Source organism: Mustela putorius, unplaced genomic scaffold, assembly GCF_011764305.1.
Source record: "Mustela putorius furo isolate JIRA1106 unplaced genomic scaffold, ASM1176430v1.1 tig00000139_pilon_pilon_pilon, whole genome shotgun sequence".
Taxonomy (NCBI): domain Eukaryota; kingdom Metazoa; phylum Chordata; class Mammalia; order Carnivora; family Mustelidae; genus Mustela; species Mustela putorius.
In genome coordinates this window covers 10,630,927-10,658,717 of record NW_025421293.1, presented here as the reverse complement: position 1 = coordinate 10,658,717, position 27,791 = coordinate 10,630,927, and the positions used below count along the sequence as shown (strand labels likewise).

At 45.0% G+C, this 27,791-nt stretch overlaps 2 protein-coding genes across 3 annotated transcripts; one reads left to right on the top strand and one right to left on the bottom strand.

Annotated features, from left to right (window-relative positions):
• Window positions 1–2,212: 2,212 nt before the first annotated feature.
• Window positions 2,213–27,427, top strand: EIF2AK1 (eukaryotic translation initiation factor 2 alpha kinase 1). Of its 2 annotated transcripts, none has more exons than XM_045075120.1 (15): window positions 2,213–2,445; window positions 8,040–8,198; window positions 9,312–9,445; window positions 10,628–10,665; window positions 12,011–12,110; window positions 12,626–12,706; window positions 13,372–13,471; window positions 13,947–14,007; window positions 14,269–14,590; window positions 15,800–15,911; window positions 17,312–17,412; window positions 23,496–23,610; window positions 23,867–23,949; window positions 25,007–25,240; window positions 27,151–27,427. In XM_045075120.1, the coding sequence occupies exons 1-15, from the start codon at window positions 2,328–2,330 to the stop codon at window positions 27,286–27,288; spliced, it is 1,896 nt and encodes a 631-aa protein (XP_044931055.1). In that variant the 5' UTR covers window positions 2,213–2,327; the 3' UTR covers window positions 27,289–27,427. The 2 variants fall into 2 exon arrangements, with proteins under 2 accessions (XP_044931055.1, XP_012902507.2); XM_013047053.2 differs by lacking the exon at window positions 2,213–2,445 and adding an exon at window positions 2,461–2,756.
• ANKRD61 (ankyrin repeat domain 61) lies at window positions 18,026–22,532 on the bottom strand. Its single transcript, XM_004774968.3, has 3 exons — window positions 21,816–22,532; window positions 20,571–20,668; window positions 18,026–19,224 (listed from the first exon to the last, which is right to left on the bottom strand). The coding sequence occupies exons 1-3, from the start codon at window positions 22,029–22,031 to the stop codon at window positions 18,279–18,281; spliced, it is 1,260 nt and encodes a 419-aa protein (XP_004775025.1). The 5' UTR covers window positions 22,032–22,532; the 3' UTR covers window positions 18,026–18,278.
• Window positions 27,428–27,791: the final 364 nt, after the last annotated feature.

The following is a 27,791-nucleotide window of genomic DNA, read 5'->3' as shown; positions in this document are numbered from 1 at the left end:
CTATTATAAACTACACTCTGATGAACACTCATATAGATTTATCTTTTTTCACCACCCTGATTATTTCCTTTGTATATATATCCTCCTGTATGTAGATTAAAGAGTAAGCCTATTTAAATAGTTTTAAAAAGAGATTTTATTTATTTATTTGACAGAGAGAGAGAGATCAGAGGCAGAGAAGCAGGCAGAGGAGGGGAGTGGGAAGCAGGCTCCCCGCTGAGCAGAGAGCCCGATGTGGGGCTCAATCCCAGGACCCTGAGATCATGACCTGAGCCAAAGGCCGAGGTTTAACCCACTGAGCCACCCAGGCACCCCTAAATATTTTTCCACTATAAGATGAATATTGTTTTCTAGAAATGTTGCCTTCATTTATATTCCCACCTGAATGGGTTTCCTGTTTTCTCCATTCTGGTAGTGATGGAAAGGGGCAAGAACTGGTATTGCATACCAACATTTTTATTGGTTGCAAAGTGTGCCATTGTATGGATGCTTATAATTTACTTAATTATATTGTCTTTTTGTTTTTGGAATTATTACTAGTGTTGCAATTAATAGTTTTAGCTGAATCTTTCTGCTCATTCTTAACCCGCTCCTTAGAATAAATTGCTGAAAGTGGAATTGATGAGTCGAAAGTATTTGCATTTTTAAAGTTGTGAATGCATATAGATAAATCACCCTCCATAAAGGCTGTGTTCTTCCCATCAGCTGAGTAGAGAAAAAGGCATCCCTAACCATTGGATGAACCACATCCAAACTGCTTCCCATCAGGCTGAATGCATTCCCTATGGTTTTATAAGGAGACTGTGCTCAAATGGAATTCTTTTTTAAAAAGACTTTATTTATTTATTTGACAGAAATCACACGTAGGCAGAGAGGCAGGTAGAGAGAGAGGCAGAAGCAGGCTCCCTGCTGAGCAGAGAGCCCAGTGTGGGGCTCGATACCAGGACCAGGAGATCACTACCTACTTGTGCCGAAGGCAGAGGCTTAACCAGCTGAGCCACTCAGGCGCCCCTCAAATAAAATTCTTAAGCAATACCGCTTCTGCACATCGCGCTGGGGATGAGCCTCAAAATCTGAACAGCTTTTTATTCCAGCTGCATTATCTGATCGGTAATCTAAGAATTATCTCCATCAGCATTGTGTCGGTCACCAAGTCCTCAGAGACATTCCCAGAGGGCAGAGGATTTCTGAAGCGAAGGGCTTCAAATCACAGACAATGTGGTGTACACGGCCAGGGGGTCACTTGGAAAAGGTGGTCTCAGGTTTGAAATCACTTCCACGGGAAGTTCAGTCTTAAAAGCGGCGAATTTGGGGCGCCTGGGTGGCTTAGTTGGTTAAGCGGCTGCCTTCGGCTCAGGTCATGATTCTAGGGTCCTGGGATTGAGCCCCCCATTCGGCTCTCTGCTCAGCAGAGAGCCTGCTTCTCTCTCTCTCCCTCTGCCTGTTGCTCTGCTTACTTGTGCTCTCTCTGTCAAATAAACAAATAAAATCTTAAAAAAAAAAAAAACGGCGAATTTTTGTTAGGTTGGATTCACTTTGGAATCGAGGTTGTATTTCACATTTTGTTGTGTTTCAACGGTTGACCAAAATAGGTTCAGTTGTTGTTGAGGTAAGTCTTGACTTTTTTTTTTTTTTTCTTTGAAAAACAAATGAGGAGTGGCGCCTGGGTGGCTCACTGGGTTAAGCCTCTGCCTTCTGCCCAGGTCATGATCTCAGGGTCCTGGGATCATGGGGCTCGCTGCTCAGCGGGGAGACTGCTTACCGCCATCCCCCTGCCCCCGCCAGCCTCTCTGCCTACTTGTGATCTCTCTCTCTGAAAAATAAAAGAAAAAAAAAGTAAAAAAAAAACCAAAACAGTAAAACAAATGACCGAATAGTCACTGTTGTATCTGCAAAAAGTATGTATTGGGATTAGAAGCTCTGCAGACACAAGATTCTTATATTAGCATCCGAGTCTTGGCGTGAGATGCGAGCGCTCTGACTCGTGTGCGGGTACTAAGGTCTCAGGGGTGGCCCGGAGCGCAGGCTGGGGTCCCTGCAGGCGTGGCAGGAAGCGGGAGCACACACCGGCTACCGGCTAGGGGCTACAGCCCGAAGACCAGCCCACTAAGGCGCCTGCGCCGGAACCGCCCATCTTCTCCCCTGCGGAGCCGGAGAGGGGCGGAGCTTGCTGCAGGACCCGCCCCCGCCAGCGGCGCGGGTCTTTTGCCTCGTGAGGAGCTACTTCCGGATCCGGTGGCAGGTTCCACTGACTGGGAGGGAGGTGGTGGCTGAGCTCGCTGGCCGGCGGACGGGCGGGCTGGGCTGCGGCCCGCGCGCGGCGGGCGATGCTGGGAGGCAGCTCCGGGACCCGGGAGCGCGAGGCGGAGGGCGACGGGGCGGGGGCTGTGCCTGCGCCGCCCGCCATCGAGTTCCCGGCCGACGGCTCGGACCCCAAGTATGATGGTGAGGGACCTGAAATGCCGCGGCGGCCGTCCCCTTGCACCCGTCCACCTTAATTCCCGGGGGAGCAGGGCGCAACGAGCATCGGCCCGGCTCCGGGGCGAATTCGGCGGGATCCGGGCTCGAACCGGCGGCCCAGCGGTGCAGTAAGGGGGGGGGGCGGGAGGGCGGTCTGCGTCAGGTAAACATTTATTGCAAGGAGTGTCGGCGACCTGCTAGTTTGTTGACGTTTCTGTTCCGCGGTTTCCTCTGCGGATTCGGCTCCGGACGGGCTCAGATTTCCCAGAGGCCGTTTTCCAGCTCCGAGCCCTGCGGTTTGTATATTTCTAGAAGGGGGCTTTGCAGACCTTACACGCCTAACCGTTCGGGTTCCGTGTTTTAAAGTTTGTAGCTTCTCTTGCTTTTTGCTTCACTGATGGGGGGAGCTAAAGACTTCTCATGGTGGGTCGGTTTAAAGAAAAGAAATGCCCAAGTTTTTTAATCCTTTTTTTTTTTTTTGAGGCTTTTGGTTACTAGGAGATGACGACGTTAAGTCAGGCAAGTTATTCTGCATAAAGTGAAGGGTACTTAGATCATGAACTCCAGCCAGTTTAAAGTATCCAGTATTTTATTCAGATTTTATAGGGTCTTGCATTACTGCCGGTTGTTTTGGCAGTTTTTAAAGCCAAATGGTGCTCTCAAGATTGAATAATACTGATTCAGGGAGGTTTTTACTTTATGGTGCTTTGAAGAGGATGACTACAAGGAATACACGCTCAGTTGAAACATGAAACAAGTATTCACATACAGTGGATTTGCAGCTGGAAACGGATTTGAAAATGTTAATTTATTCCTTAAGTCCTCCGATCTTCACCCATAATACTGTCTATAATTTTTTACTCTAAAGGGGGTCAAAAACAGACTGTGATGGTAATTTAAGTACATTGACAGGACGGTTTTAAGAGAACTGTTTTTTAAAATTTTTTTCAAGATTTATTTATTTATTCGACAGATCACAAGTAGGCAGAGAGGCAGGCAGAGAGAGAGGGGGAAGCAGGCTCTACGCTGAGCAGAGACCCTGATGGGGGGCTCCATCCCAGGACCCCGACATCATGACATGAGCGGAAGGCAGAGGCATAACCCACTGAACCACCCAGGCGCCCCTAAGAGAACTGTTTTTTTTTTTTTAAGAGAACTGTTTTTTAATGAACTGATTTTTTTCACACGTAACCCAATGTACTATGGCAGCTCAGCAATACAGGAAGTGTTATGTCAAAGGAAAAGCCTCAGCTGTAAACATGCAAAAGTCTGTCTTTGCTGTCACATTGTGATAAGGTTGTCTGCAAAGGAAAGATTATTCTGGAAGGGAGTGATCATAGATAAGCTTTGAAAAATTTCCTTCTGCTAGGTTATTAATAATACTCTTGTGTTTACATATTGGCTTTTCTTCCAAAGAGGCTCAGAATATCCAACGTAATTTATCTTTTTATGTGAGAAGTAAGGTCTATGAAAAAAACGTAGTTTCGTTTTTAGAAGACGTAGAATCAGAGCAGTTACGTGATTTCTTGAAGTCACCAGTATCATGTGAGAGGGTCACTCTGCCAGGTTAGGGTAGAGTCAGAAAATTCAAAACCTAGATACTTTTAGATGTCACTCTAAAACCTGTGTTCTTTAGTCTATTATGTAGGGAGCAACTTTGATCAAAGTTACTATGTTCCCCCTCTGCCCCCACCCACCCCTGGAATAGCATGCAGCAGGAGAGCAACAGTAAACCCATTGCCAGACTCTCTGGTTTTTATTTCTTTCATCTGACAGAAGTGTTTCAGATTTTTACTCGGATTAACCCTCCACGTTCCTCTCTTACTTAATAATGGACCATTTATTTCAGATCATTATTTTCCTGAGGAGCCTGAAGTAGGTGGTCCCTTTCCTGTTTTGTCTACTCCCCTCATAGTTGGCCGAAGTCTAGAACTCTTAATTCACCTAGGATCTCATCTCATTTCTCTTTCTTTTGTAACAAGGCTTGACCTCGTCTTTCCTATTAGCCTCTTGACTCTTCCTCTACTACTTGATCAGGAGCGAAACGGGAAGCTCTCAGCTTTCGCCTTCATTTCCTTACGGTTTTACTCCTTCCTGTGTTTGAGTATTTGTGTGCTGCTCTTTTTTCAAGTTGCCATTTTCTTGGTGTACTTGGTTCATTTGACTCTGATCGTTTTTTTTTTTCCTTATTAAAAAGTAGGATTTTCAGGGGCGCCTGGGTGGCTCAGTCGGTTGAGTGTTTGCCTTCGGCTCAGGTCATGATCTCAGGATCCTGGGATCCAGCCCCTCATCAGGTTCCTTGCTCTGCAGGGAGCGTGCTTCTGCCTCTGCCTGCTGTTTGCCCTGCTGTGCTCGCTCTCTTGCTCTCTCTCTGACAAATAAAACCTTAAAAAAAAAAAAAAAAGGATTTCCTCATTGTAGAACACAGGAAAGTGAGAGCATAGAAGCAGAAAACCCTCCAATCCCTAATCTCATCACTGTTGACAATTCAGTATATTAAAAAAAATTTTTTTTTCACATTACCGAGTATGGTGAAATTATAGAAAAGCCCAAAGAAGGAAATTTAAAAGCCATAATCTCATCACCCAGAGATTACTGTTTATGTTTTAGCATAGCCAGTGAAAATTTATTCACTGAGTTTTGCATTTAATAATCTTTGTCAAAGATACCACAAATGGATTAAAGATTTCTTTCTTTCTTTCTTTTTTAAGATTTTATTTATTTGACAGAGACACTGAGAGAGGGAATACAAGCAGGGGAAGCTGGAGAGGGAGAGGCAGGCTCCCCGCTGAGCAGGGAGCCCGATGTGGGGCTCAATCCCACTACCTTAAGATCATGACCCGGGCCGAAGGCAGATGCTTAATGACTGAGCCTCCCAAGCGCCCCTGGATTAAAGATTTCTGAGTTTGTCCAAATAAGATAAAAATTTAGAGGAATCATTTGGAAAAACTTAAGGAAATAAAAAAGGGAAAAGTTACCTGTGCTCACATTCCAGAGAGCTGGCTGTTAACAATTTGGTGTGTTCATTTGCAAATATTAATTTGAACTGCTGTAAGCCAGGTAGATTCCTAGATACCAAGGATCAAACAGGCAGATTGAAAAATAGCATGTTCACTAGTGTCATTTCTTTTACAAATTCTGTGGATCTATAATTGGAAACCGAGGGGGCAGAGATTTTCTGTTTTGTTTTATTCTATATGTTTATATAGTTATGAAATATACTTTTTTAAAAATTTTATTTATTTACTTGACAAAGAGAGATCACAAGTAGATGGAGAGGCAGGCAGAGAGAGAGAGAGAGGGAAGCAGGCTCCCCGCTGAGCAGAGAGCCCCATGTGGGACTCGATCCCAGGACCCCGAGATCACGACCCAAGCCAAAGGCAGCGGCCCAACCCACTGAGCCACCCAGGCGCCCCTGAAATATACTTTTAAATTGTGAGGATAGGCGTATGATAAATCTTTTATGTTCTGCTTCTTAAATATGATGTTATATTAGCATTTTCTTGTGAGAAATTAGCCTTCAAAAACACGAAGACCACACATTTTGTGTTATCATTTCAATCTTTGCCCTGTTGTTGGAAAATAAGTTTCTCTTTTATCATTAGAATTAATAGTGGGTTTGACACCTGTACACAAGTCTTTGTTGATATCTGATTATTTCCTCAGACTACATCTACGGAAGTAGGATTTGTTGGCTTAAAGAAATACATTTAAAAAAAAGTTTTTTTGTTTTTTTTTAAGATTTTATTTATTTACTTAGAGAAAGAGAGAGAGAGAGAGAGAGAGCGCGAGCCAGCGGGGAGTGGCAGGCTGAGAGAGAAGCAGGAGCCTGCTTCCCTGCTGAGCAAGGAGCCCCATGCAGGGCTTCCATCTCAGGACCCTGGGATCGCGACCCGAGCTGAAAGCGGATACTTAGCCAAAGGAGTCACCTGGGCTTTTCCCCCCTGCCCCAGAAGTTTTTTTTTTTTTTTTTTTGCCCCAGAAGTTTTGATACATTTTGGTAAAATGATGACTGGAGAGGTGGTGTTGGTTTGTATGAAACTATCTAGCCACACCTTCATTATTACTATCATTTTTTAATTTTTAAAATTTATTTTTTATTTTTTTATTCATTTATTTGACAGGGGGTGAGACAACAAGAGAGGGAACACAAGCAGGGGGAGTGAGTGGCAGAGGAAGAAGCAGGCTTCCCGCTGAGCAGGGAGCCTGATGGTGCGGGGCTCGATCCCAAAACCCCCGATCATGACCTGGGCTGAAGACAGACACTTAACCCTCTGAGCCACCCAGGCGTCCCCATGATTATCTTTTTATACACCATCATTTCCAATAGCGGTCTAATCTCCTATATGTATATAGCTTAGCAGCCTTCCAGTATTCCAAAAACAGTGTTACACCGAACATCTTATAGAACATACTTGTTGTGCTCTGTAAATACTTTCATAAAAGTATTGGAAGTGCTTGGAAGTGCTCAGTCAAGGCTTTGCCCATTTTGAATTCTATGATACATGTATTGCTGAAGGTTATAAACACTTTTAACATGCTGTGATTAAAAATGTCTCCTTTTCTGTGCCCATAATAATACCATAATAATTCCAGGCTTGGAGTGGTTACCAACCTGATGGCAAGTTCTGGAACCACAGTTATTTTAGTATGTATGTCATTAGTTACAAGTTACCGTTAAACCTAGTTGAGTTTTAATTATGCTTCATTTTATTGTCAGAGCTCTATATAAGTTTTACGGCCGTTTCTTTCTCTTGTCATGTGTAGTGCAGATCTGTGTACTGGATCTGAATTTATGACACGAGCTTTACAAGGCTCTCGTTGCCTCGCCCCTGTCTCTTCCTGTCTACCCGTTCCATGTTTCCAGCACAGTTTTCTCAAACATTGTTCCTTTGTGCTGTTTGTGGTTGATTCAGTAACACATGAAATAAACAGTAAACTAGAGCTTATAACCTTCAGCCGGAAGCGCCAGCTTGTCCATCTGCTTGGTCTTGTCTGGTGGAAGGAAGATGGGCTTGGATGTCCTGTCAGTCTGTCTGCTTGCAGGTTCCTTAACCGCTCTGTGAGGTCAGGGTCCTCATCTGTAAAGCGAGAGCGGTGACACTTCCTTCCACGGGTCTGTGAGGATTTGAGGCTGTGCATGTGGACCGGTTGGCAGCACACGGGGCCCTTCATGGTTCCCATGCTGCCTTCCTCACCCCCTTGGTGCTGCCATACTTCCTTCGCTATGCCGGCACCTGGGCTGTCCTCTCGAAGAAAGGAAGCCATCCTGTTCCCTCTTGTTCACTTGGATGTTTACTTACTCATTTATTTATTTCTACCTTGGCCCACACCATTCCTCCGTCAGCTTTCACCCGCCCCGCGACGGCATCCCTTAGCTAATCTTCCAACTTCCAGAGTCCCAACTTGACACTCAGCTTCAAGTCTGTCCCGATTAACCCCACTCGGGTTAACTCCTGTTCTGTGTTTTATTTCCTTCAATGGAAACAGTTTGTGTTTCGTTAATTAGAAGATGCTGTTTTGTCATTATGAGATATGTTTCCCGTTTATTAACATTTTTCCCCTCTTTTAACTTTTAGAATCCGACGTCCCTGCGGAACTGCAGGTGTTAAAAGGACCCCTGCAGCAGCCGACTTTCCCTTTTGCGGTTGCAAACCAACTCTTGCTTGTCTCTTTGCTGGACCACTTGAGCCATGTGCACGAGCCAGACCCGCTCCGATCACGACAGGTGTTTAAATGTTAGTAAGAAAAAAATCTTCTGTGGGGTGCCTGGGTGGCTTAGTGGGTTGGGCCTCTGCCTTCGGCTCAGCTCATGATCTTGGGGTCCTGGGATTGAGTCCCGCATCGGGCTCTCTGCTTGGCGGGGAGCCTGCTTCCCCCTTTCTCTCTGCCTGCCTCTCTGCCTACTTATGATCTCTCTCTCTCTGTCAAATTAAAAAAAAAAACTTAAAAAAAAAACTGAGTATACCTTGTAAAAATGCTACGTTGTGGGTCTGAGAAAGCAGCTGGTATAGAAGCATTTGAAATATGTATTAATATTTGAATTTCTTGAACGCATTTTTATATTTACTGTATTCCTTGAATAAGTAAAAGCCAAGCACTTCTGCAGAAACTTCTGCAGAAGAAGAGAAACTTCTTTTTCCGAGGAGCCTGGTGTTGTGACTTCAGACTTAACTTTGCCCTAGTGTTTTGTTTGTGCACATCTTGTATGTGCTGTTTGTTGGTTAGAGATAATCAGTCCATCATCGAAAACAATAACTCACTGTTGTTGTCCATTCTAATCACGTTTTGCCTCTTGCCTTTGTTCTTTGTTGCCTGGCAGCAGAAGTTGATGTATGTGAATGTCAGGAGACTAGTAAGTTTACATTTTTTCTTGCTTTTTTAAAAACAGAGCTCCATGCTTTACCAGCTGACCAGGCGTGGTGAACAGATGACTGCTCAGTATCCAGTAGCTAATTCTAGATATGTTCCTATCAGGGACAGTGCCAGTTGTTCCTTCTCTATTAGAGGGTTCATCTCCAAATTATAATGTGTATAAACATAACTTTTTTCTTACAGAGGTTTCTTTTTTTAAGATTTTATTTATTTGAGAGAGAGAGCATGGTGGGGGCCAGAGGGAGAGGGAGAAGCAGGCTCCCTGCTGAGCAAGGAGCCCTATGTGGGACTCGATCCCAGGACCCTGGGATCATGATTTGAGCAGAAGGCAGACGCTTAACAGACTGAGCCCCCCACGTGCCCCAACGTTTGTCTTTCTTTTTTTAAATAGAGGCTATTATTATTCTGTAGTCTCTTTAAAATTGCCATTTTATTGATGGCCTTTCTGATAATAGTTTTCCATATTCTTCTTCTAGTGCTTTGCCAGACCTTTATCAAAATGGGGCTGCTGTCTTCTTTCACCTGTAGCGATGAGTTTAGCTCACTGAGACTACACCACAACAGAGCCATTACCCATTTAATGAGGTCTGCCAAAGAGAGAGTTCGTCAGGTAAGCATTAAAATACAAGCTTTGTGTATGACAGAAGCATTTTAATTTCAGAACTGTATTTTAAAGCATTGTGGAATCCTAGTTACAATACAGGTTTATAAAAATATTAATTTGTTTATTCAGTAAATATGTACAAATGACTACCCATGTGTTAGGCTTATAGGTGTTGGGATTCCAGCAGCGAGGAAAACAGACAAAAGACAAAACACCTGCCCTCATGGGGGCTTATGTTCTTTTCTTTTTTCTTTTTTTTTTTTTTTTTGTCTAAGCTTATGTTCTGCTGAGGGGGCAGTCAGCAATAGAAACATAATAAAAATACATAAAAAGAAAGGGGTTGTAGCATGGTGGTAAGCATTAATGGGAAAATCGAAAGCAGTGAAAGGGCTTAGAAAATGTATGGGTTGTATACTGGGTGGCCAGTGACTGAGGTCGGGAGCTAGCTGCAGGTAAGAGCATGAGCCATGCCCCTGCCTGGAGGAAGAATGTTCTGGGCAGAGGATCAGCCATCCCGAGGTGGCCTTGTGCTCGGCGTTTTTGGGAAGCTGAGTGGCAGCCATATGGCCGGAGTAGCATAAGCAAGGGGAGAGTATGGGAGAGGTCGGGCAAGGAGGGTCGGGGAGGACAGTCAGACAGACAGACAGGGATCCTGAAAGCATTTTAACGTCTTTGGTTTTTTTTACTCAGAGCAAAGTAGGAAGGTTATAGGATTCTGAGCTGAGGAGTGACGTGATCTGACTTACATTTTAATGGGCCACCGCAGTTTCGATGTTAGGAATGGATGGAGGGAGGCAGAGGCAGAAGCGGGGGGGACAGGTGGTCAAACAGCCAGGAGGTAGTAGTAGCTTGGAGGGGTAGTAGCAGTGGAGATGTGAGAAGTGGGCCATTCCTGCTTCTGTTTTGAAGGTGAAGTCAGAATTATTTGCTGATAGAGCTCCTTGGTGAGTTCTCAGCCTTAGCAGTGGATGGCAAGACTATAGCTTTTTTTTAGTAGTGATCTTTGGTTAAGACAGAAATGTTTTCAATTGTAAATGCCTAGGTGATATTGAAAAAGCCAGAGTGTTTTTCTTTTTTTTAAATACTGTGTGAACATTTGGGACTATTAGTGTGACCTTGAATTTTGTTAGACTCCTCATTCCATGAAATTTGCTTAAAATGCTTTTTAAAGTAATTTTCTGATTTTAGGATCCTTGTGAGGATAATTCTCATATCCAGAAGATCAGGTATGTGTCAAATACTTATGTGATTGTGTGAAGAGTAAAATGTCTGAAAGAAATTAAGATTAGGAACTGATCCTGAATTCATTAGAAACTAATTTTGAAGTTAAAAATAATGTAGTTAGGGTAGTTTATCAAAGTTAAAAGCTTTATTTTCAGAAATTAATGACTGCTCCAAGATTTGCTTTACTTCTCTTTCCCTTATGCCCTCCCTCCCCCATTCTGTGTGGATTCCATAAGCACCACCGTTTTTTGTTTTTTAATTTAATTTTTTCAATGTTTCAGTATTCATTCTTTATGCACCATACCCAGTGCTCCATGCAATACGTGCCCTCCTTAATTCCCACCGCCACGCTCACCTAACCGCTCACCCCCCTCCCCTACAAAACCCTCAGTTTGTTTCTGGAATCCACAGTCTTTCATGGTTTGTCTCCAACTCCAATTTCCCCCAACTCTCTTCTCCTCTCTTTGACCCATTGTCCTCCGTGTTATTCCTTATGCTCCACAAGTAAGTAAAACCATAAGATAATTGACTGTCTCTGCTTGACTTATTTCACTCAGCATAATCCCCAGTCCCATCCATGTTGAAAAAGTTGGGGTATTCATTATTTCTGGTGGAGGCATAATATTCCATTGTATATATGGGCCATATCTTCTTTATCCATTTGTCTGTTGAAAGGCGTTTTGGCTCTTCCCACAGTTTGGTGACTGTGGTCATTGCTGCTATGAACATTGGGGTACAGAGGGCCCTTCTTTTCACTACTTCTGTATCTTTGGGGTAGATACCCAGTAGTGCAATTGCAGGGTCATAGGGTAGCTCTATTTTTAATTTCTTAAGGAATCGCCACACTATTTTCCAAAGTAAGCCCCACCGTTAATTCAGAGCTCTGATACATAGTCTTTGTCGGGGGAACAACATTGAGTTTTGGCTCTTTGTAGGAAATGCTAGTTTAAAATCTATAACTCATTAAGACATTTTTCATTAAGAAAATTAAGTAAATTTATTGTTGAGCTTAGCTAATCAACTGTTGCCCATTAGTCGTCAGTATTCCTGCTTTAAAACACTATAGTTTCTAATTGGAATACTAGTTACTGGTAACATACTTGATTAGCGATCCCTTTGCCATCTCTTGATTCTTCCCCTTGTTGTCTTTGTTACATGTTGATTTACTTAGCAAAGAATTTTCTTCCTAGAGCATGAGAAATTTTGTTTTCGCTCATTTTTTCAAATTATCGTAATTCAGTGATCAGTAAGGTTGGGCAGGTTAGTGATACAGCGAGTGTGAACTATCCTGGGCACCTGGTTCTTTCATGTTTTAATATTGATTGGTTGTTTGTATTTCACTTCTAGGTCCAGGGAAATAGCCTTTGAAGCCCAGACTTCACGTTACCTAAATGAATTTGAAGAGCTTGCCATCTTAGGAAAAGGCGGATACGGAAGAGTGTACAAGGTTGTTTTCCACAAATCTGTTTTGACCTCCTACTCTGAGCAAATGTATTTTGAGTTGTTCTCATGATTATTATTTAAAGTGCTCTAAGGGAAGTCCCTAGAAATCATGTGTGTGTACTTTTCACTAAGATTTGTCATCTCTAGGGAAGTGGGCAGGCTTTAACTTTTTCTAACCACATTGGTGGTTTAGGCAGATTCTGGAAACTGCATTAATTTACTTAAAAAGGTATCACGGAAGAAAGCTGTGCTTTTGTATTTTGGGCCTCCTGTGGTTCTTTTGCTAGCATTTCCATTTTTCAGACCTCGAGTCTCTAGGAGTCAAAGTCTCAGTGCAGTTTGGAAGCTTCTAATCTAGCTGACTGTGGCCGACTTTCCTAAACATAGTAAAGACACTTGTCTTTTGCTTAAATTTATCTCTTGAGCTAGTTTGGATCCTAAGCTCAGGTTAGAATAACTTGCTTTATTCAGTTGAATTTAATGGCACAAATATATTTTCTCTTTTCCTCTACTTTTTAGGTCAGGAATAAATTAGATGGTCAGTATTATGCAATTAAAAAAATCCTGATTAATGGTGCAACTAAAACAGATTGCATGAAGGTATGCTCTTTTTAAGTGTATTTATTTTTGAATAATGGGGTATTTAGATCCTTTTGAAAGAGTTATGGCAAATACTAGGTGTTGTGGATTGCTAAGTTCACTAAAATGGGTCACAGTAAAATTAACATGAAAACCAAATTTTTATTTGACTTAATTTTTAATTAAAAAAAATTTTTTTTTGAGAGAGCAAGTGTGTACATGGTGGGGAGGCGAATAGGGAGAGAGAGAGAATCCCAAGCAGGCTCCGTGCTGAGCATGGAGCCCAGCGCGGGGCTCGAGCTCACAACCCTGAGATCATGACTTGAGCTGATACTAAGAATTGGACGCTTAACTGACTGAGCCACCCAGGTGCCCCTCTCTAAGCCACCTGGGTCTCCTATCCTGGACACAGTGGTGACAGCAGGACTGGACTCATTAGGAGGAATGAAATGAGAGAATGAACATATTGGGCTATGAAAAGTAGAAAGCACTAGATATGTGTCCGTGAACTTGCTGCTGTAACAATTCCCTTCTTCTCTCAGAAATATTCCGATTATTTTACCGTAGTTTAGATTTCTCGTTTGGATGTGTTTTTATTGCTTTGCTCTGGAACAAGTAGTATTTGATGCCATGTACATTGAATAAGTTGTCAGTAAAAGCCCGATTTAAGTGCGTTTCCTCTTCAGGTACTTCGGGAGGTGAAGGTGCTGGCAGGCCTTCAGCATCCCAATATCGTAGGCTATCATACCGCTTGGATAGAGCATGTTCATGTGGCCCAAACACGAGGTAAGCCATTGCAGATAGTGTCGCTGCGGGGTTGGTAGGCTGTGGCCCCTGAGCCGAACCTGGCCTTCTCCTGTTCAGGGCCTCCTTCGAGCTGAGAGTGTTTTCTTCCATGTTTAAATCGTTTAAAAGGAATCGAAAGAATACTTTGTGTTAAAGTTATATGAAATTCACATTTCATGTCAATGAATAAAGTGTGTTAGGGCCCCAGGCTCATTCATTCTTGTGTTGTCTGTGGCTGATGTTGTACCGCCATAGCTGAACCGAGTAGTTGCACAGTCCTGGAAGGCCTGTAAATCCTACAACACTTACTCTCGGCCCTGTACAGAAAGTTTCCACCCCCACCCCAACCGGCTCAGGGCCCAGCGTAGTTGTCGTAGTGGTTGTGGAAAGGCTGTTTTTATCATTCCTAAAATGTGCCAGGCCTTTGAATAAGCAAGCTAGGATGCTTGAAGGTGGGTTTTTATTTGTTTTTTAGCAGATAGAGTTTCTGTTCCGTTGCCATCTCTGGAGGTGATCTCCAACGAAGAGGACAACAGGTATGTGCACTGGTGTAGTTTGACACGTTAGATATAACCGTTCACCTGCCCTGGGTTTTCTTTGTCTTTTTGCTTGTTTTCATTACAAAATGTTAAATGGCTGCTGCTTCTCAGCTATAAATATTGTTGCTAGAGAGATCTGATGCCAGGGGCTTCCACAGTTTACCAGTGAGATATATGTAGGCATGAAGGGACAGCTGAGTTACTCTTCATCTTTTTTTTACCTTGATTTTTATCTTTGCCATTTTTTTTCCCCTCCAGAAGTCAGTATGTTCAAAATGATGAAAGTAACAGCTCATCTATTATTTTCGCCGAGTTCACATCAGAAAAAGAAAAGCCCTTAGGAGAATCTGGCCTTGACAATCAGAATAACAGATTGGTGAACTACAGCACCAACTTAATCACAAGGGACACCAGTGAACTCGAGTCATCCAGTTTGCTCCCAGGAAATGGTTTGGTGGACTTGCCTTCCAGATCGATTGTTGAACACCCGCTGCCACTTAGGCATCATTCCGACTTGGAAGAGAATTTCACATCCACTGGGGAATCTTCTGAAAACTTAAGTTTGTTGGGGCAGACAGAGGTAGATCACTTTCCCAGAATCTTCTGATGATTTGATACTCACCCATGGTCGTAGTGTGGAGGACCCGTGACTAGATGTGGCCTCCCTTTCACCCCAGCTGACTGCGTGCCTCCCCCCCGCCCCCACCGGCTTCCCTTTGTCACCCTTTCACCTCCCCAAGTTCCCCTAGCCTGTGGCCCTTGTGTTGGGTCTTCGCTCCTTTGCGTAGTTAATGCCTGCTGATCCTTTCCTGGGCACTTCTATTCCTCCCAGTTTTTGCCCCCTGGAGTTGGAAACATTGTTCACACTGTTTCTGTCGTGTGTTCATATCATGCTATGCAGATATAGTTATGCCACAAAGGCCTTCTCTATTTTGGAATGTGACTTTAAGAGAGGAGAGGGGAGATCAGGTCTGTTTTTCAGACCACTCTCATTGAGGATCACTCCCGTAGGCTGGTGAGACTGCCACATACTCTCACCGGTGTGGAGTCTTCGTGTTAAAAAGGACCTTGAACGCTAACAAACCTCCGTATACTCTGGCATGCTGGGATCCCAGAACCGTGTATGCCGTCTGTGTACGCACGTGCAGAATTAATTCTTGTTGCCCAGGGTTATGTGGCTCTATGCATGTGCTTTTTATGAGACACAGAGCTTGGAACAGAGTCACCTGAATACACAGGACTTGAGTTTGAGGGACCGTTCACCAGAACCGTTCCATTTCTCCGCAGTACCTGTGGGAAACTTTCCTTGGTTGCTAAACGCATGCGCTGTCTATCATGAGCTTAAGTGGGTGCTTGCCTTTTCTTTGGACAAGTTATTTAAGGACATAGCAAGCCTCCAGAACGCACGTCTACTCTGAGGTGCCCAGAGAGCAGTCAGGTGGCACCCAGCCATTCTCTGGTGCTGTGTCTGAGCTTTAGAAACCGTGTGTATGGTGAGCAGGCCTGATGCTTTCTGCATGAGGGCCTCAGTGTCCTCCTTGGGAGCTCATCCCGCTCCGCAGCCAAGTCTCTTCCTGCCTGCCCACGTCCTAACGCAGTGTTTGAGGTATTCCTTTCTTCCTCTCTCTCCTTCACTTGACTTTGGGCTTCTTGGGCAGACGTGTGTCTGTCGTCTCTTTCCTGAGCCACACGGCCCGCTGCTTGGTCTGGCAGAGGCAAGTACCTGTTGACTGCATGCGTAATGCGAGCAAGTCGTACCCAGGTGGGAGCCGGCCATGTCGTCCCCCAGGTGCAGTACCACCTGATGCTGCACATCCAGATGCAGCTGTGCGAGCTCTCGCTGTGGGACTGGATAGTCGAGAGAAACCAGAGGAGCCGGGAGTGTGTGGACGAGTCTGCATGTGAGTACTGGTGGGTCTGGGACAGTGGGCTGGGGGATGGGGCCCTGGGCAGGCCTTCTGATGTAGGAACTACCTGCAGGGGCTTAACACTGGGGGGAGGGGGGGGCAGAATCACCTTTTTGAAACAAACCATTGTGCTTATTTCACCGTTTTCAAGAACATCCAGGTATTTGGAAGTTAATTGTCTCTGAGATGAAGACATAGTTTGTGGATATCCAAGGAGTTATGTGCTAGAATTTAGGTTAATGATTTGGGTAGAAAAGGTCTTTTAGAATTTATTTATTTATTTATTTGAGAGAGATCACAAGTAGGCAGAGAGCCAGGCAGAGAGAGAGGGGGAAGCAGGCTGCCTGCTGAGCAGAGAGCCTGATGCGGGGCTCGATCCCAGGACCCTGAGATCATGACCTGAGCTGAAGGCAGAGGCTTAACCCACTGAGCCACCCATACGTGATAGAACCAGGCTTGAATCCTGGCTCTCACACTCGCTGGCGCTGAGGTTTGGGGCAGGTCGGGTAAGTGCTCTCAGCCTGTTTCCTCCGCCGTGAAATGTGGATCGTCGCATTTGATGGGGTGTGGGGATTGACGGGCTCAAGGCAGAGGATGCGTTGCCGAGGGAATGGAAGCTCTTCTTACCTGTAAAAGGCCCTATACAAGGGCCCGCTGTTTGGCTGTATTAGGTGGGTTAAAATGAGAACCTGACCAAAGGAAGGTAGTTGTTCTGAATGGCTGTGAGAATCCCAAAGCCCTGCTTCATCTGTAGACAGGAGGCTGCCGCTCCAGCGTGAGGGGCGTGATAGTAAGTGGGCCTGCTTCCCCCTCTCTCTCTGCCTGCCTCTCTGCCTACTTGTGATCTCTGTCAAATAAATAAAATCTTAAAAAAAAAAAATAGATGAATTAAACCATCCCCCCTTCCCCCCATACTTTGGTTTTCATTTGTCAGTCATTTTGGAAAATGGAACATTTCAGATCTTCCGCATAATGGGAGCTCACTCCTTGAGTTAACATGATTTATCTTTTTTCTGATTCCATAGTTTGTGATGATGTCTTTAATCCGCAGTAGGCTTAGGACACCAGATTTATTAGTGCTCAACCCCAGAGTGTCGGGTTGAAGGAGATTTAGACCCTAGTTTTATCCAGTCATCTTATGCCTGAGAGTTGTTTACAAGGTAATTAATACAGGGGCTCCGGGTGACATTAGTGACACCAAGTCCCTTCATGAGGGCACTAGTTCGTGATGGTTTCTTTGCAAGCTGAGGGGTCCTTCCTGCTGATTTTTAACCATTTTGGAGTGTTGACCTTGTTGAAAATCTGAATTATGGTAACGGATTTAGAACCATCTGACATTTAGATGTTAATGCAATGGGTAAAAAGAAAAATAAAAGTTCCTTTTTTCCTTCAAGGTCCTTACGTCATGGCCAGTGTTGCAACAAAAATTTTTCAAGAATTGGTGGAAGGTGTATGTTACATACATAACATGGGAATTGTACACAGAGATCTGAAGGTAAGTGCTTCGTATCAGGGAGGATGTGGTGTTGGTTCATGAATTAAATGAAATTACCCTCTTTTCATTTACTTAGGGGGTATCATTGTTTTTATATAAATCATCATCCCGTGAGTCCAGAACTCTAGGTTCAATTTATTTTATTTTTTTAAGATTTTATTATTTGTCAGAGAGAGAGCAGTGAGTGAGCTGCAGGCAGGGGGAGAAGCAGACTCCCTGCTGAGCAGGGATCCCTATGCGGGGCTCCATCCTGGGACCCTGGGATCATGACTTCAGCTGAAGGCAGATGCTTACCCAACTGAGCCACCCAGGCATCCCTAGATTTAATTTAAAGGCAGCGATCTTTGGGCATTCAGACGTTCTCTGTAGAGAATAGTAGTGTTTTTCGGGTAGTGAGTGTGTTTTGGGTGCTCATGTAATAGATGATGTTAAATGTATTTAATGCTGATGAAAATCCTCATGTTATTGTAGCCTCAGAGGTAAAATGTGCTTCTACAGTTATGTAACATAAAGGAAATTTGACCTGGGCAATTTTTTCCTGCTGTTTAAAATAATCTATGATTATTCCAGTTTTTATTCACCAAAGACTGTCAAGGGACAGAAAATATATTTACTTCTTTGGCAGAAGAGTTTTAATATGTTTACTTTTTGAACAAAGGAAGTAGATTGTGGAAAATGCCTTTAAAGGAATATTTGGGAACAAAAAGTTAATGTGCAAATCATTTTATTTTTTGAAAAAAGTTTAAGAACCAGTTTGTACCTCTGGGAGGTACACGATGATGAGTCGAGTGTTTTCTGGGTATGAGTCTAGCCAGAGAATGGGGTGTGAGTTCCTGAAATTCTGTGGCTGGTGAAACTTTGAGGTCCTATTTCAAGAGGTAAGCTAAGTCATAATAACCATATAGAGAGTTCCAGATCTTCACTGGGAGAAGTTGCTTTAAGTGTTGTTTGTATTTGTCACCGTAAATATTTCTGATGTGTCTTTTACAGATGTCCTCTAGGGATAAGGGTTTTTGAGCTAACTTTATTAGGGTTTCCCTTAAGAGGCGGAATTCTGGTAGCATGATTCCTGCAGGTAGAATTCCTTGGTTATTGGTCAGTCTCAGAGGGTAGGAGCGATAGAGAAGCCTGGCGAGGAGCCCCGTGTCCCTTATGTTGGAGCTGCGCTGGAGGTACATGTATATTGGAGACTCCCCGTTTCTCGTTAATATGTTAACGTTTGCTTCAAATTCGAGCAGGAGGTTGATGATGGCCTCTCTGCCTCCAAAGCATGCCTCATGGATAGCTGTTTGACCTTCGTGGTCCTGGGCATTTACTTTGGCTCCGTGAATTAGCAGCAGACGGATGCAGCCCACCCCCGCGGCCAGCAGCCTGCCTGCTTTGCTCGATGCGGTGCACACCGCCAGCTTGAGGGCCGTGCTCCCCGTGGAGGACACGGCGCAGTTCACGTGGGCACCACAGGCGATCAGTGTCTCCATCATTTCCTTATTCAGTATGTCGGCAGCCATGTGCAGGGGTGTCAGGCTGGATTCGTTAGCAGCGTTGACATGGGCGCCATTTTGGGCCAAGATGGAGAGGACCGGGTAGGTCCCGTAGGTTATGGCCAGGTGTAGGGGGGAAGGTTTGTTGCTGTTGTCCACTCGAGCGTTCACCTGAGCTCCGTGTTCGCACAGAATGCGGAGACACAGCACAGCATTGCTCTGAATGTCTGTCAGGATCCTTTGGATTCTGTTCCCTGGTTTTGTCCACGTGGTAGAAGTGATTGGCCAGTGCAGCAGCATCAAGTGAAGTGCAGTGAGGCCTCTCGTGTCCCTAGAATAGTGATTGATGGCAGATTACACTGTATTCATATGGAAACGGTTCTACACAAAGAATTAGTACCTAAGGCAATGTTTGTTTAAAGTGATTCCCCAGGGGCGCTTGGGTGGCTCAGTGGGTTAAGCCGCTGCCTTCAGCTCAGGTCATGATCTCAGGGTCCTGGGATCGAGTCCTGCATCGGGCTCTCTGCTCAGCAGGGAGCCTGCTTCCTCCTCTCTCTCTGCCTACTTGTGATCTCTGTCAAATAAATAAATAAAATCTTTAAAAAAAAATAATAAATAAAGTGATTCCCCACGCCTGCTTTAAAGAAGTGTTTGTAAGTCTGCATTGGTTTCTTGGAATATAACAGCATTTCAGGGGAGCTCAGGTGCCATGAGGGTTTTACAATGGCCATCATGTGCTCTACTGAAATCTCAGGGTTGCCTCCAGAATTCCTTTATTTTGTCAGAGAAAAGGCAAAGTTTGTTACAAACACCTGATTGCTTCGCTGAAGTTTGAAACTGATTTTTAGTTTATGTATATTTATTTAACAGAAGTCCCCACGCTAGGGAAATGGTAACCATCACCGAGTCCCTTTGTAGGGCTCGACCGCCCAGCATGACAGACATGAAACGTCTGTTATTGAAGTAATTAGGTCAGTATTGCAAATGGGCAAAGTTCTAAGAGGTAGGAACACCCTAGAGGATGCCTAGAGGAGCCCCTGTAGGGGAGGGGGTGCGTTGGTGACGTCCAGCCCTGGCGGACTGGGAGAGGGTCTGCAGAGCTGGGCAGGGCCATGCCAGGGTGAGGGTTCCAGCCAGCCAGGCCAGCGGGCTCTTCTGGAGCATGCTGAGGATTTGGGGCTTTCCTTTCTGTTAATGTTCTGGGGGCAAGAAGTCGTATAGTGTTCATACCATGTGATTCTTTGTTGGTACTTGGTGTCAGGCATTGGTTTAGGTGGTGAAGACTATTGGTGCACAAGATAAACTCATCTTTGATGAAGTGTTCTTTCTGGTGGTGGTAATTAACAAGAAAATGCATTGTCTGTTTCTGTTAACTTATTTTCCATACCTGACTGAGGGTTTTAGCTCCCTGAGGGCTGTGGCCAGCACTGCATGCATTTTCCGCAGCATCCCTGCTAAACGCTTGAAGTGGGCTGACTGGCTTGTGTTCCTGCATCACTACCGGTTTTTCCCAGTACCTCGTCTAGTCAGTAAGGAGATTGGTTCATTCAAGACATGGTCATGGTATTTTGGAGTCCATAACCCCGAAGAATGGGTGCATCCAGACATGACCAGGGAGAGGAACATGTAAATCATGTGTCTCCTCGTTTAGAACTGATCGCTGTTGAGTTCACTTACCTGACTTCGGGGTCAGCGCCGTTTTCCAACAAACAGAGCAAACTTTGTGCCTTGCGGTGTTCGGCGGCCAGGTGAATGGGGAGGACGGACTGCGTCTGCTTTGGGGGAGAAAGCAGAGCACTTTACACGTAGGCCTGTGCAGGGAGAAGCAGTCGTCCTGTACACCTGCTGTGTCAGAGGAAGTAAGTGTATTTAGCATCTGTCAATATTTTTCTGGTGTATGCATTGAAATTTTCTTTTTGAGTGTTTGAAAAGAGCCCAAACCAGTGAGACTGATAAAAAATCTGTGTTTTACAGAAATGCATGTTTACCCATGCAACAGAACTAAATCACATAAAGCTTTGGAAGTTGATTCTCATGGAGAGCTCATAGTGTAAAATTAATGGTGATTGCTACTGAGTCACTTAGTCCTTAAATTAACCCACAGGGTGATTGACAAAGTAGGTTTTGTGTTTTTTAACACTTTGTCAAAGTTGGGGCGCCTGGGTGGCTCAGTGGGTTAAGCCTCTGCCTTCAGCTCAGGTCATGATCTCAGGGTCCTGGGATTGAACCCCTCATTGGGCTCTCTGCTCAGCGGGGAGCCTGCTTCCCCGTCTCTCTCTACCTGCCTCTCTGCCTACTTGTGATATCTGTCTGTCAAATAAATAAAATCTTAAAAAAAAAAAAAAAAAAGACTTTGCTAGAGTCATAGTATCAGCAGTAAAACCTGCATTTCCAGGGTTTCAAAGATAGCACAGCGTGTCTTCTGTGACTAGCGGGGTTATTTATTCCGGTTCTTAAAATGCATCTATAATAAGCAGTGACTTTTATGGCATGACTGCAAGATATGGGAAGGCAGGGTAAAGGAGACAGGGACTTTTGGGGGGAAAAAAATTAAATCTAAGGGTAATAATCATTATAAAAACTTAGAAAAATGAAAAAGCGTATGTAAAAAAAGAAGAAAAATAATTCCTTCATACAGATGTAATCACCACTGGTATATTTGAGAGAACGACATTAATGGTCCACCAGCCAAAAGGATTCTCATCTTTTCTCACATCAGCGTATGTGTGGCAATGGGAAGAGGGGTGCGCAGACTTGGAAGAGCCCTCCCTGGGCGTGGAGGGTGCTGGAGGCAAACTGTCCCACCACCGACCGGCACGTGGGGGTGCCTGGGAGGTTTAATGAGCTCACGGCAGCTAGGTTGTGGGCCTTCTGAAGCGTGGTGTCTTTCCCCTGCAAGTGACAGAGCAGAGCGGCGGGTACCTGGTTCAGAAGCAGTCGGTGGCTCGTGGGGTTGGCCAGAATGGTCATGGGCTGGTTGACGGGGTGGCTTCTCAGAAGCATGTGGATTGTCGTGCAGTCCTCCCTCAGGATGGCCTCATGGAGTCTGGTGTGGAGGGCGGCAGCCGGCCCTTCTTCCAGGGCCTCTGCACCGCTGGCGACCAGCTCCCTGCTGCCTCTCTTGGTTATGTTGCCCATGAGCAGAACTTAAGAGTGGGGACCTGGAAGTTCAGGGGACACACAGGACAGAATCGTTCCATTTCAGTCTCATTGTGATCCCTTCAGTTCCATTCTAGAACTGTTCTAGAACTGTCCAAAGTCAGATCTGTGAACACAATTCATTTTTATCTCAGACCCAACTTCTTCAAACTTTGTTCCCAGGTCATACAGTGCCAAACAGAAGGAGGGTTTTTTTGTTTGTTTAAGATTTTATTTATTTTTTAGAGAGAGAGCTAGAGCACTGGCGGGGTGAGGGGCAGGCAGAGGGAGAAGTGGGCTCTCAGCTGAGCGGGGAGCTTGTGTCGTGCTTGATCCCGGCACTCTGGGATCATGACCTGAGCTGAAGGCAGACGCTTCAAAGAAGGAGCCACCCTGGCACTCCCTGAAGCAGTCTTTGGGACTTGACTCAATCACAAAAACGTGCCCAAATTATTATCTTAGACATAGGGTTATTTCTGTGTTCTCTTCCATTTAGTTGTTTTTAAAAAAAAAAAAGCTAAAAGAGGAATTTACATGAAAATAAAAAATTAAAATGAACTACATTTAAAGTAAGAAAACCTAACTAACGTAAATATATTTTCGTTTTGAGTGTAGACTCCCCCTCCCCCAATATGGGTACAGGATTATTTCCACTGGGAGAAGTTTGGGGTCTGTCCCAGTTGCTTAAATGGTGCTAAACGCATACCTTTCCTAGTGTGACCTAGTTGCCCCCAACCCTGGCAAACATAAAAGAATCATCGAGGGGCGCCTGAGTGGCTCAGTGGGTTAAAGCCTCTGCCTTCAGCTCAGGTCATGATCCCAGGGTCCTGGGATCGAGCCCCACATCAAGCTCTCTGCTCAATAGGGAGCCTGCTTCCTTCTCTCTCTCTGCCTGCCTCTCTGCCTACTTGTGATCTCTCTCTGTCTGTCAAATAAATAAATAAATAAAATCTTAAAAAAAAAAAAAAGAATCATCGAGGAGCTTTTAAAAAATACCGATGTTTCCTTATTAAAAATTTGAAGTAAATCAAATATAAACATAAAAGAATCATCAAGGAGCTTTTAAAAAAATACCAAAGTTTTCTCATTAAAAATTTGAAGAAAATCAGTCTTTGACTTGTTAGAGAGGACAGTTGTTTCTAGAAGCTTCTCTGGGGGCGCTTGTGTACAAGGTGTGCTCTGCGTTAGTGGTTCTCAAACTCGGAGTACCATGAGGACTTTTACATAATATTGCTGCCTGTGTCCACCCACAAGATTCTGATTATATTGGTCTGCAGAATGGCTTGGACGTTGGGACTTTTTTTTTAAAGCTCTCCTGGTAATTCTAATGTGCAGCCAAGTTTTAGAACCACTGCTCTGATTTTTAATTTTTGAGGGGCTCCTTGCTCCTGAGTTGAAAACTTTTAACATCTACACATTTTTACTGTTTTAAGAATACCAAGGAGTTGTTCTGTTTGTTTACAGCCCCGAAATATTTTTCTTCATGGCTCTGATCAGCAAGTAAAAATAGGAGACTTCGGTCTGGCCTGCGCAGACATCATACAGAAGAACGCAGACTGGATCGCTAGGGATGGGAACAGTAAGTTTATTCGGGTGCTTTCTTTTCTTTTCTTTTTTCTTCTCTGCTCGTTTCTTTCTTGCTTGCTTTGAGAAAAAAAGAAACAGGACTGAACTCGTCAGTATTTAAAGAGACTCTTAGACTTAGTGTAATCTCAAAAGTAAGGTAAAGACAAAAAACAGCCATCGTTCCCTATAGTGCTCTGCTCGAGTCCATGTTCCTTAGTATTGACAGTGGGGACTCTGCAGTGTTTAATATTTGGCTTTTCAAATTATAGGGACACCCACGCACACGTCCAGAGTGGGTACTTGCCTGTATGCTTCGCCTGAGCAGCTGGAAGGATCCGAGTATGATGCCAAGGTAGTATGTGCTGCTTTCCCCCATGGCTGGGCTTGCTCTGCTGGCCTAGTGACAAAAGCACTGTAAGTGCAGTGGAAGGTCTCGTGTTGAGGTGTGTTTGGAGGAAACAGAGTAGGGTAGGTTGTCTGTTACATCACACTGCCGCTAACAGGAAACCTCACTTTTTACCTGAATCTGACTGCATCTCCAAATCTGTGGGTGTCCTAAATTATTTGTCACAGTTTACGTCAGGAAGCCAGAATTCCCAGAAGCCTGTTTCTGCCTGTCTTTCTTCTGTTCCCACAAACACACGCTCACTGATGTAACAGGAAGTGTGGCGCTTGCCTCCTTTTGAAGCGGAATGAAGATACTGAAGAGTTTTAATCCATTTTGTTCCTTGAGGGAATGGTAAAGGAAATCCTTTTCTCAAAAGAACAGCCTAATAAGTTTTCTTCCTTTTGATGAATCATTTAGTTTTTTTAGTGGCAGGGCGTGAACTGCCAGAAAAAGACCATGGTTCTTCCTCAAATCCTACCTGGTAAAGACCTTCCTCGAAAAACGATTTCAGGAAAAGTAGCACAGATTTGATGCAGTGTCTTCAGCTTTACCAGAATGATTCGCTGTGTGTGGAGGCAGAGGGGAGGGGAGCAGGCCTCGGGGACACCAGCCCCTGCAGCTCGGCCCAGCATGGGTAAGCGCCCATCTCTCGGGCAGGCCGCTCCACACCGGGATGGTCAGGGAGTGTTGGGGGGTCACTGGTACGGCAGTGACTGGGCGCTGGGGTTCTCCCTGCCCCTAACCCCACTGGCCTTTGTGCCTGTGGATGCCCCTTCTTGATATTGAAGAGATGGGGATTGTGATGGTACCAGTCAGCTGTCCCTCGGGGCCATGATTCTAGGCAGCAGACACTTGGCTCTTCGAGGGTTAAGCTCACCCACTGTGTTCCCTGCACTGTAGGGTCTGTAAATTGATCGTCCTTAGAAATCCTCTTGTGTTTGAGAGGGTGGTACACTGAAATGGAGATGTTAGTCTCTTTTTGTGTTTCACCACTAAATTCTCTCTCCCCTGCTTTTTCCAGTCAGATATGTATAGCTTGGGTGTGATCCTGCTAGAGCTCTTTCAGCCGTTTGGAACAGAAATGGAGCGAGTACACGTTCTAACAGGTTTAAGAAGTGGTCAGATACCCGAATCCCTCAGTAAGAGGTGTCCCATGCAAGCCAAGTATATCCAGCACTTAACGAGAAGGAACGCATCTCAGAGACCGTCTGCTGTTCAGCTGCTGCAGAGCGAACTTTTCCAAAATTCTGGAAATGTACGTACATACATTTTTTCTTTCTTTCTATTTTTTTTTTTAAAGATTTTATTTATTTGACAGAGAGAGAGATCACAAGTAGGCAGAGATAGAGGGGGAAACAGGCTTCCTGCCGAGCAGAGAGCCCGATGTGGGGCTCGATCCCAGGACCCTGAGATCATGACCTGAGCCGAAAGGAGGGGCTTTTACCCACTGAGCCACCCAGGTGCCCCTCTTTTTTTTTTTTTTAAAGTAATTTTTATACCTAAATCCATAGTCCTGAGATCAGGAGTCACATGCTTCGCCGACCTAGCCAGTTGGGAGCCCTGAGGAAAATACTGAGGAAAACGTGAAGCTTGAATTAGAATTTAAATTGTGAATCCAGTTTCATGAAGAACAGTTGAGCTTAGAGTAAGGTTTATGGAATTAAATTCATTCTCATAGTTCCCAGAAGCACAGTCTTCATAGTCCAAGTAAGCGGGTAAGCATGGCCAACTTACCACATCAGAATCTGCATTTCATGAGATCCCCAAGTGATGTGCCTCCACAGTGTGTGAGCCACAGTGCGTTACATGCACTGGTCCTCCGAGTGTAGTCGCCAGGCCACCAGCATAAAATCCTTGGGGACCAGATGGACTTCTCAGGCCCTCTCAGCTGCCCTGGCCTATTAAGGGAGAAGTCTGGGGGCAGAAGGGGCCATGGCCCTTGTGTAACAGACCCCTGAAGTCATTCTGATGCACACTGGTCTGGGTGCTGTTTGTAGTAACTGTCCCGCTGATTTATTTTCTGTTTAAGGCTAAGTTTCGGGTAAAATCGTGAATTTTACTAGCACAGTGGTAAAGAGGAAGGTGTAGTGTCTTTGGAAACAGCAGATGTAGTGATTAAATCTATCTCCTGCTATGGGAGGGATTTTCTAACTCCCAGTTAAGTTAGCTATTAGAGACCATAGTTATTTGGCATTTATGGTGTTTGTCTCGTAGAATTTTTTATCAAACAGCCTCCACATGCCTATAGAGAGAAAACCTGTGTGGACACGCGGTCTTTGGTTTGCGTGATCGTTGATTACAGGACTGTGAAAATGACCACGCTGAGCTCAGACCCCGCAAGGGGATTTTAGTAATCCATGGGAAGTTACGGCTGCCCTGTGACCTTCCAAAGTGTTTCTCAGAATATTAAAAATTCAGTTGCAGAGGTATGTGGAAGTGAAGCGAGTGGTAAAACTACTATTTATTTAGTGCCCTGCAATTAAGAATTGACGTGCTCAAGAGTAGTTTGAACACCGCCTGCCCGTAGCTCGCCATAGAACCTAGGATACAGAGTGAGGGTCTTTTCTAGGCCTTGGTGAACTGTCCACTCCTTTCTAAGCTTAGAGCAGCGGCCCAGGTTTTATCCTTGGCACTTTCAAAGTTGTGAGAGACCTCTGTGAGGTCTTTCAGTGTGAATTTTACTGGTGTCAGTTTCTCTGGGACATCGTCGTCCTTTTCCTCATTTCTGCTAAGTCTTCTTCGCCCAGTCCTGGGGCTGCACACCCCGTGTGTCCGGCGGCAGGAGCAGCACCCCCTCGGCCGGCCGTTCCTTCTCTAACACCACACAGAGCAATTTGATGCCGCCACCAGCCTCCTTGCTTTCCCTTAGCTTGCTGCTCTTCCATCTTTGTTGGCCAGTCCCACGTTGTCAGGATACACAGAGGCAACACAGCTACACACATGGCCTGGGTGTGTGCCGTGAGAAAGTGATGGCTGGCCCCTGGTGGCGACATGCGCCGTGGGCTGAGGTGCCGAGTTAGTAACAGAGCCTTGGAGACCCAATGCTGGTGCGGCTTCGCGAACTGCGGGGCCTGGAATTGAGGCGTACCGGGCAAAGGGAGGTAGGCCTGTGTATTTAAAATGGAAGAGGCCATTTTAATGGAACTTAAAATTTTCTCTTGACAGGTTAATCTCACTCTACAGATGAAAATACTGGAGCAAGAAAAAGAAATCGAAGAACTAAGGAAGCAGCTGAGTCTCCTTTCCCAGGAGAGAGGGGCCAAGGACGGCATGAAAGACGGGGGTGAGCCTGACCTGCCGTAGTCCGGCTCCGTGAATGAGAATGTGGACTTCTTGGTCTCTGGACCACTGGAATGTAAGCTTCGTCACTGTTCGATAGGTCGTACAATTCTATTTAGTGAGCCTGGATAAGACTTATTAAAGTTGTAGAAGTTTTCCCAAACTGTGTCCTTAAGGAATTCTTTTATGATCCAGCACTTTGAACTGAAACCTGCTCGAAACAAAACCTGTTTTGCTCTTTTCCTGCTCGTATCCCACAAACTCCTGGTTTTTAGTATCACCGTCCGGTCTCCGAGATTTAGGCACCGTCCTCAACTCTTTCCCCTTTGAACGCTGCTCACCACCAGGTCGTCCTCTAGAAACGTCCTTCCGCGCAGATCTGGGTATGCGTCTCTACCCTGTCACCGCGCAGTGTACCTCCTCCAACCTTCCTGCTCTCTTCCGCCCGGCATCACGCTAAACTTTGTGTCCCTTGCCCCCGAATCTCTAAATCACCCCCAAGTAGCTCTGGCAGGAGTGTTCCTGCT

Bases quoted from the DNA above. Each gene is read 5' to 3' on its own strand.
- EIF2AK1 (XM_045075120.1), top strand. From the start codon at position 2,328: ATGCTGGGAGGCAGCTCCGGGACCCGGGAGCGCGAGGCGGAGGGCGAC. The intron at 14,008-14,268 runs GTATGTGCACTG...TTTCCCCTCCAG, and splicing joins TCCAACGAAGAGGACAACAG to AAGTCAGTATGTTCAAAATG. The intron at 14,591-15,799 runs GTAGATCACTTT...GTCGTCCCCCAG, and splicing joins GTTTGTTGGGGCAGACAGAG to GTGCAGTACCACCTGATGCT.
- ANKRD61 (XM_004774968.3), bottom strand. From the start codon at position 22,031: ATGGGCAACATAACCAAGAGAGGCAGCAGGGAGCTGGTCGCCAGCGGT. The intron at 20,669-21,815 runs GTACCCGCCGCT...TCTCCCCCAAAG, and splicing joins ACCGACTGCTTCTGAACCAG to CAGACGCAGTCCGTCCTCCC. The intron at 19,225-20,570 runs GTAAGTGAACTC...TCACTATTCTAG, and splicing joins GGCGCTGACCCCGAAGTCAG to GGACACGAGAGGCCTCACTG.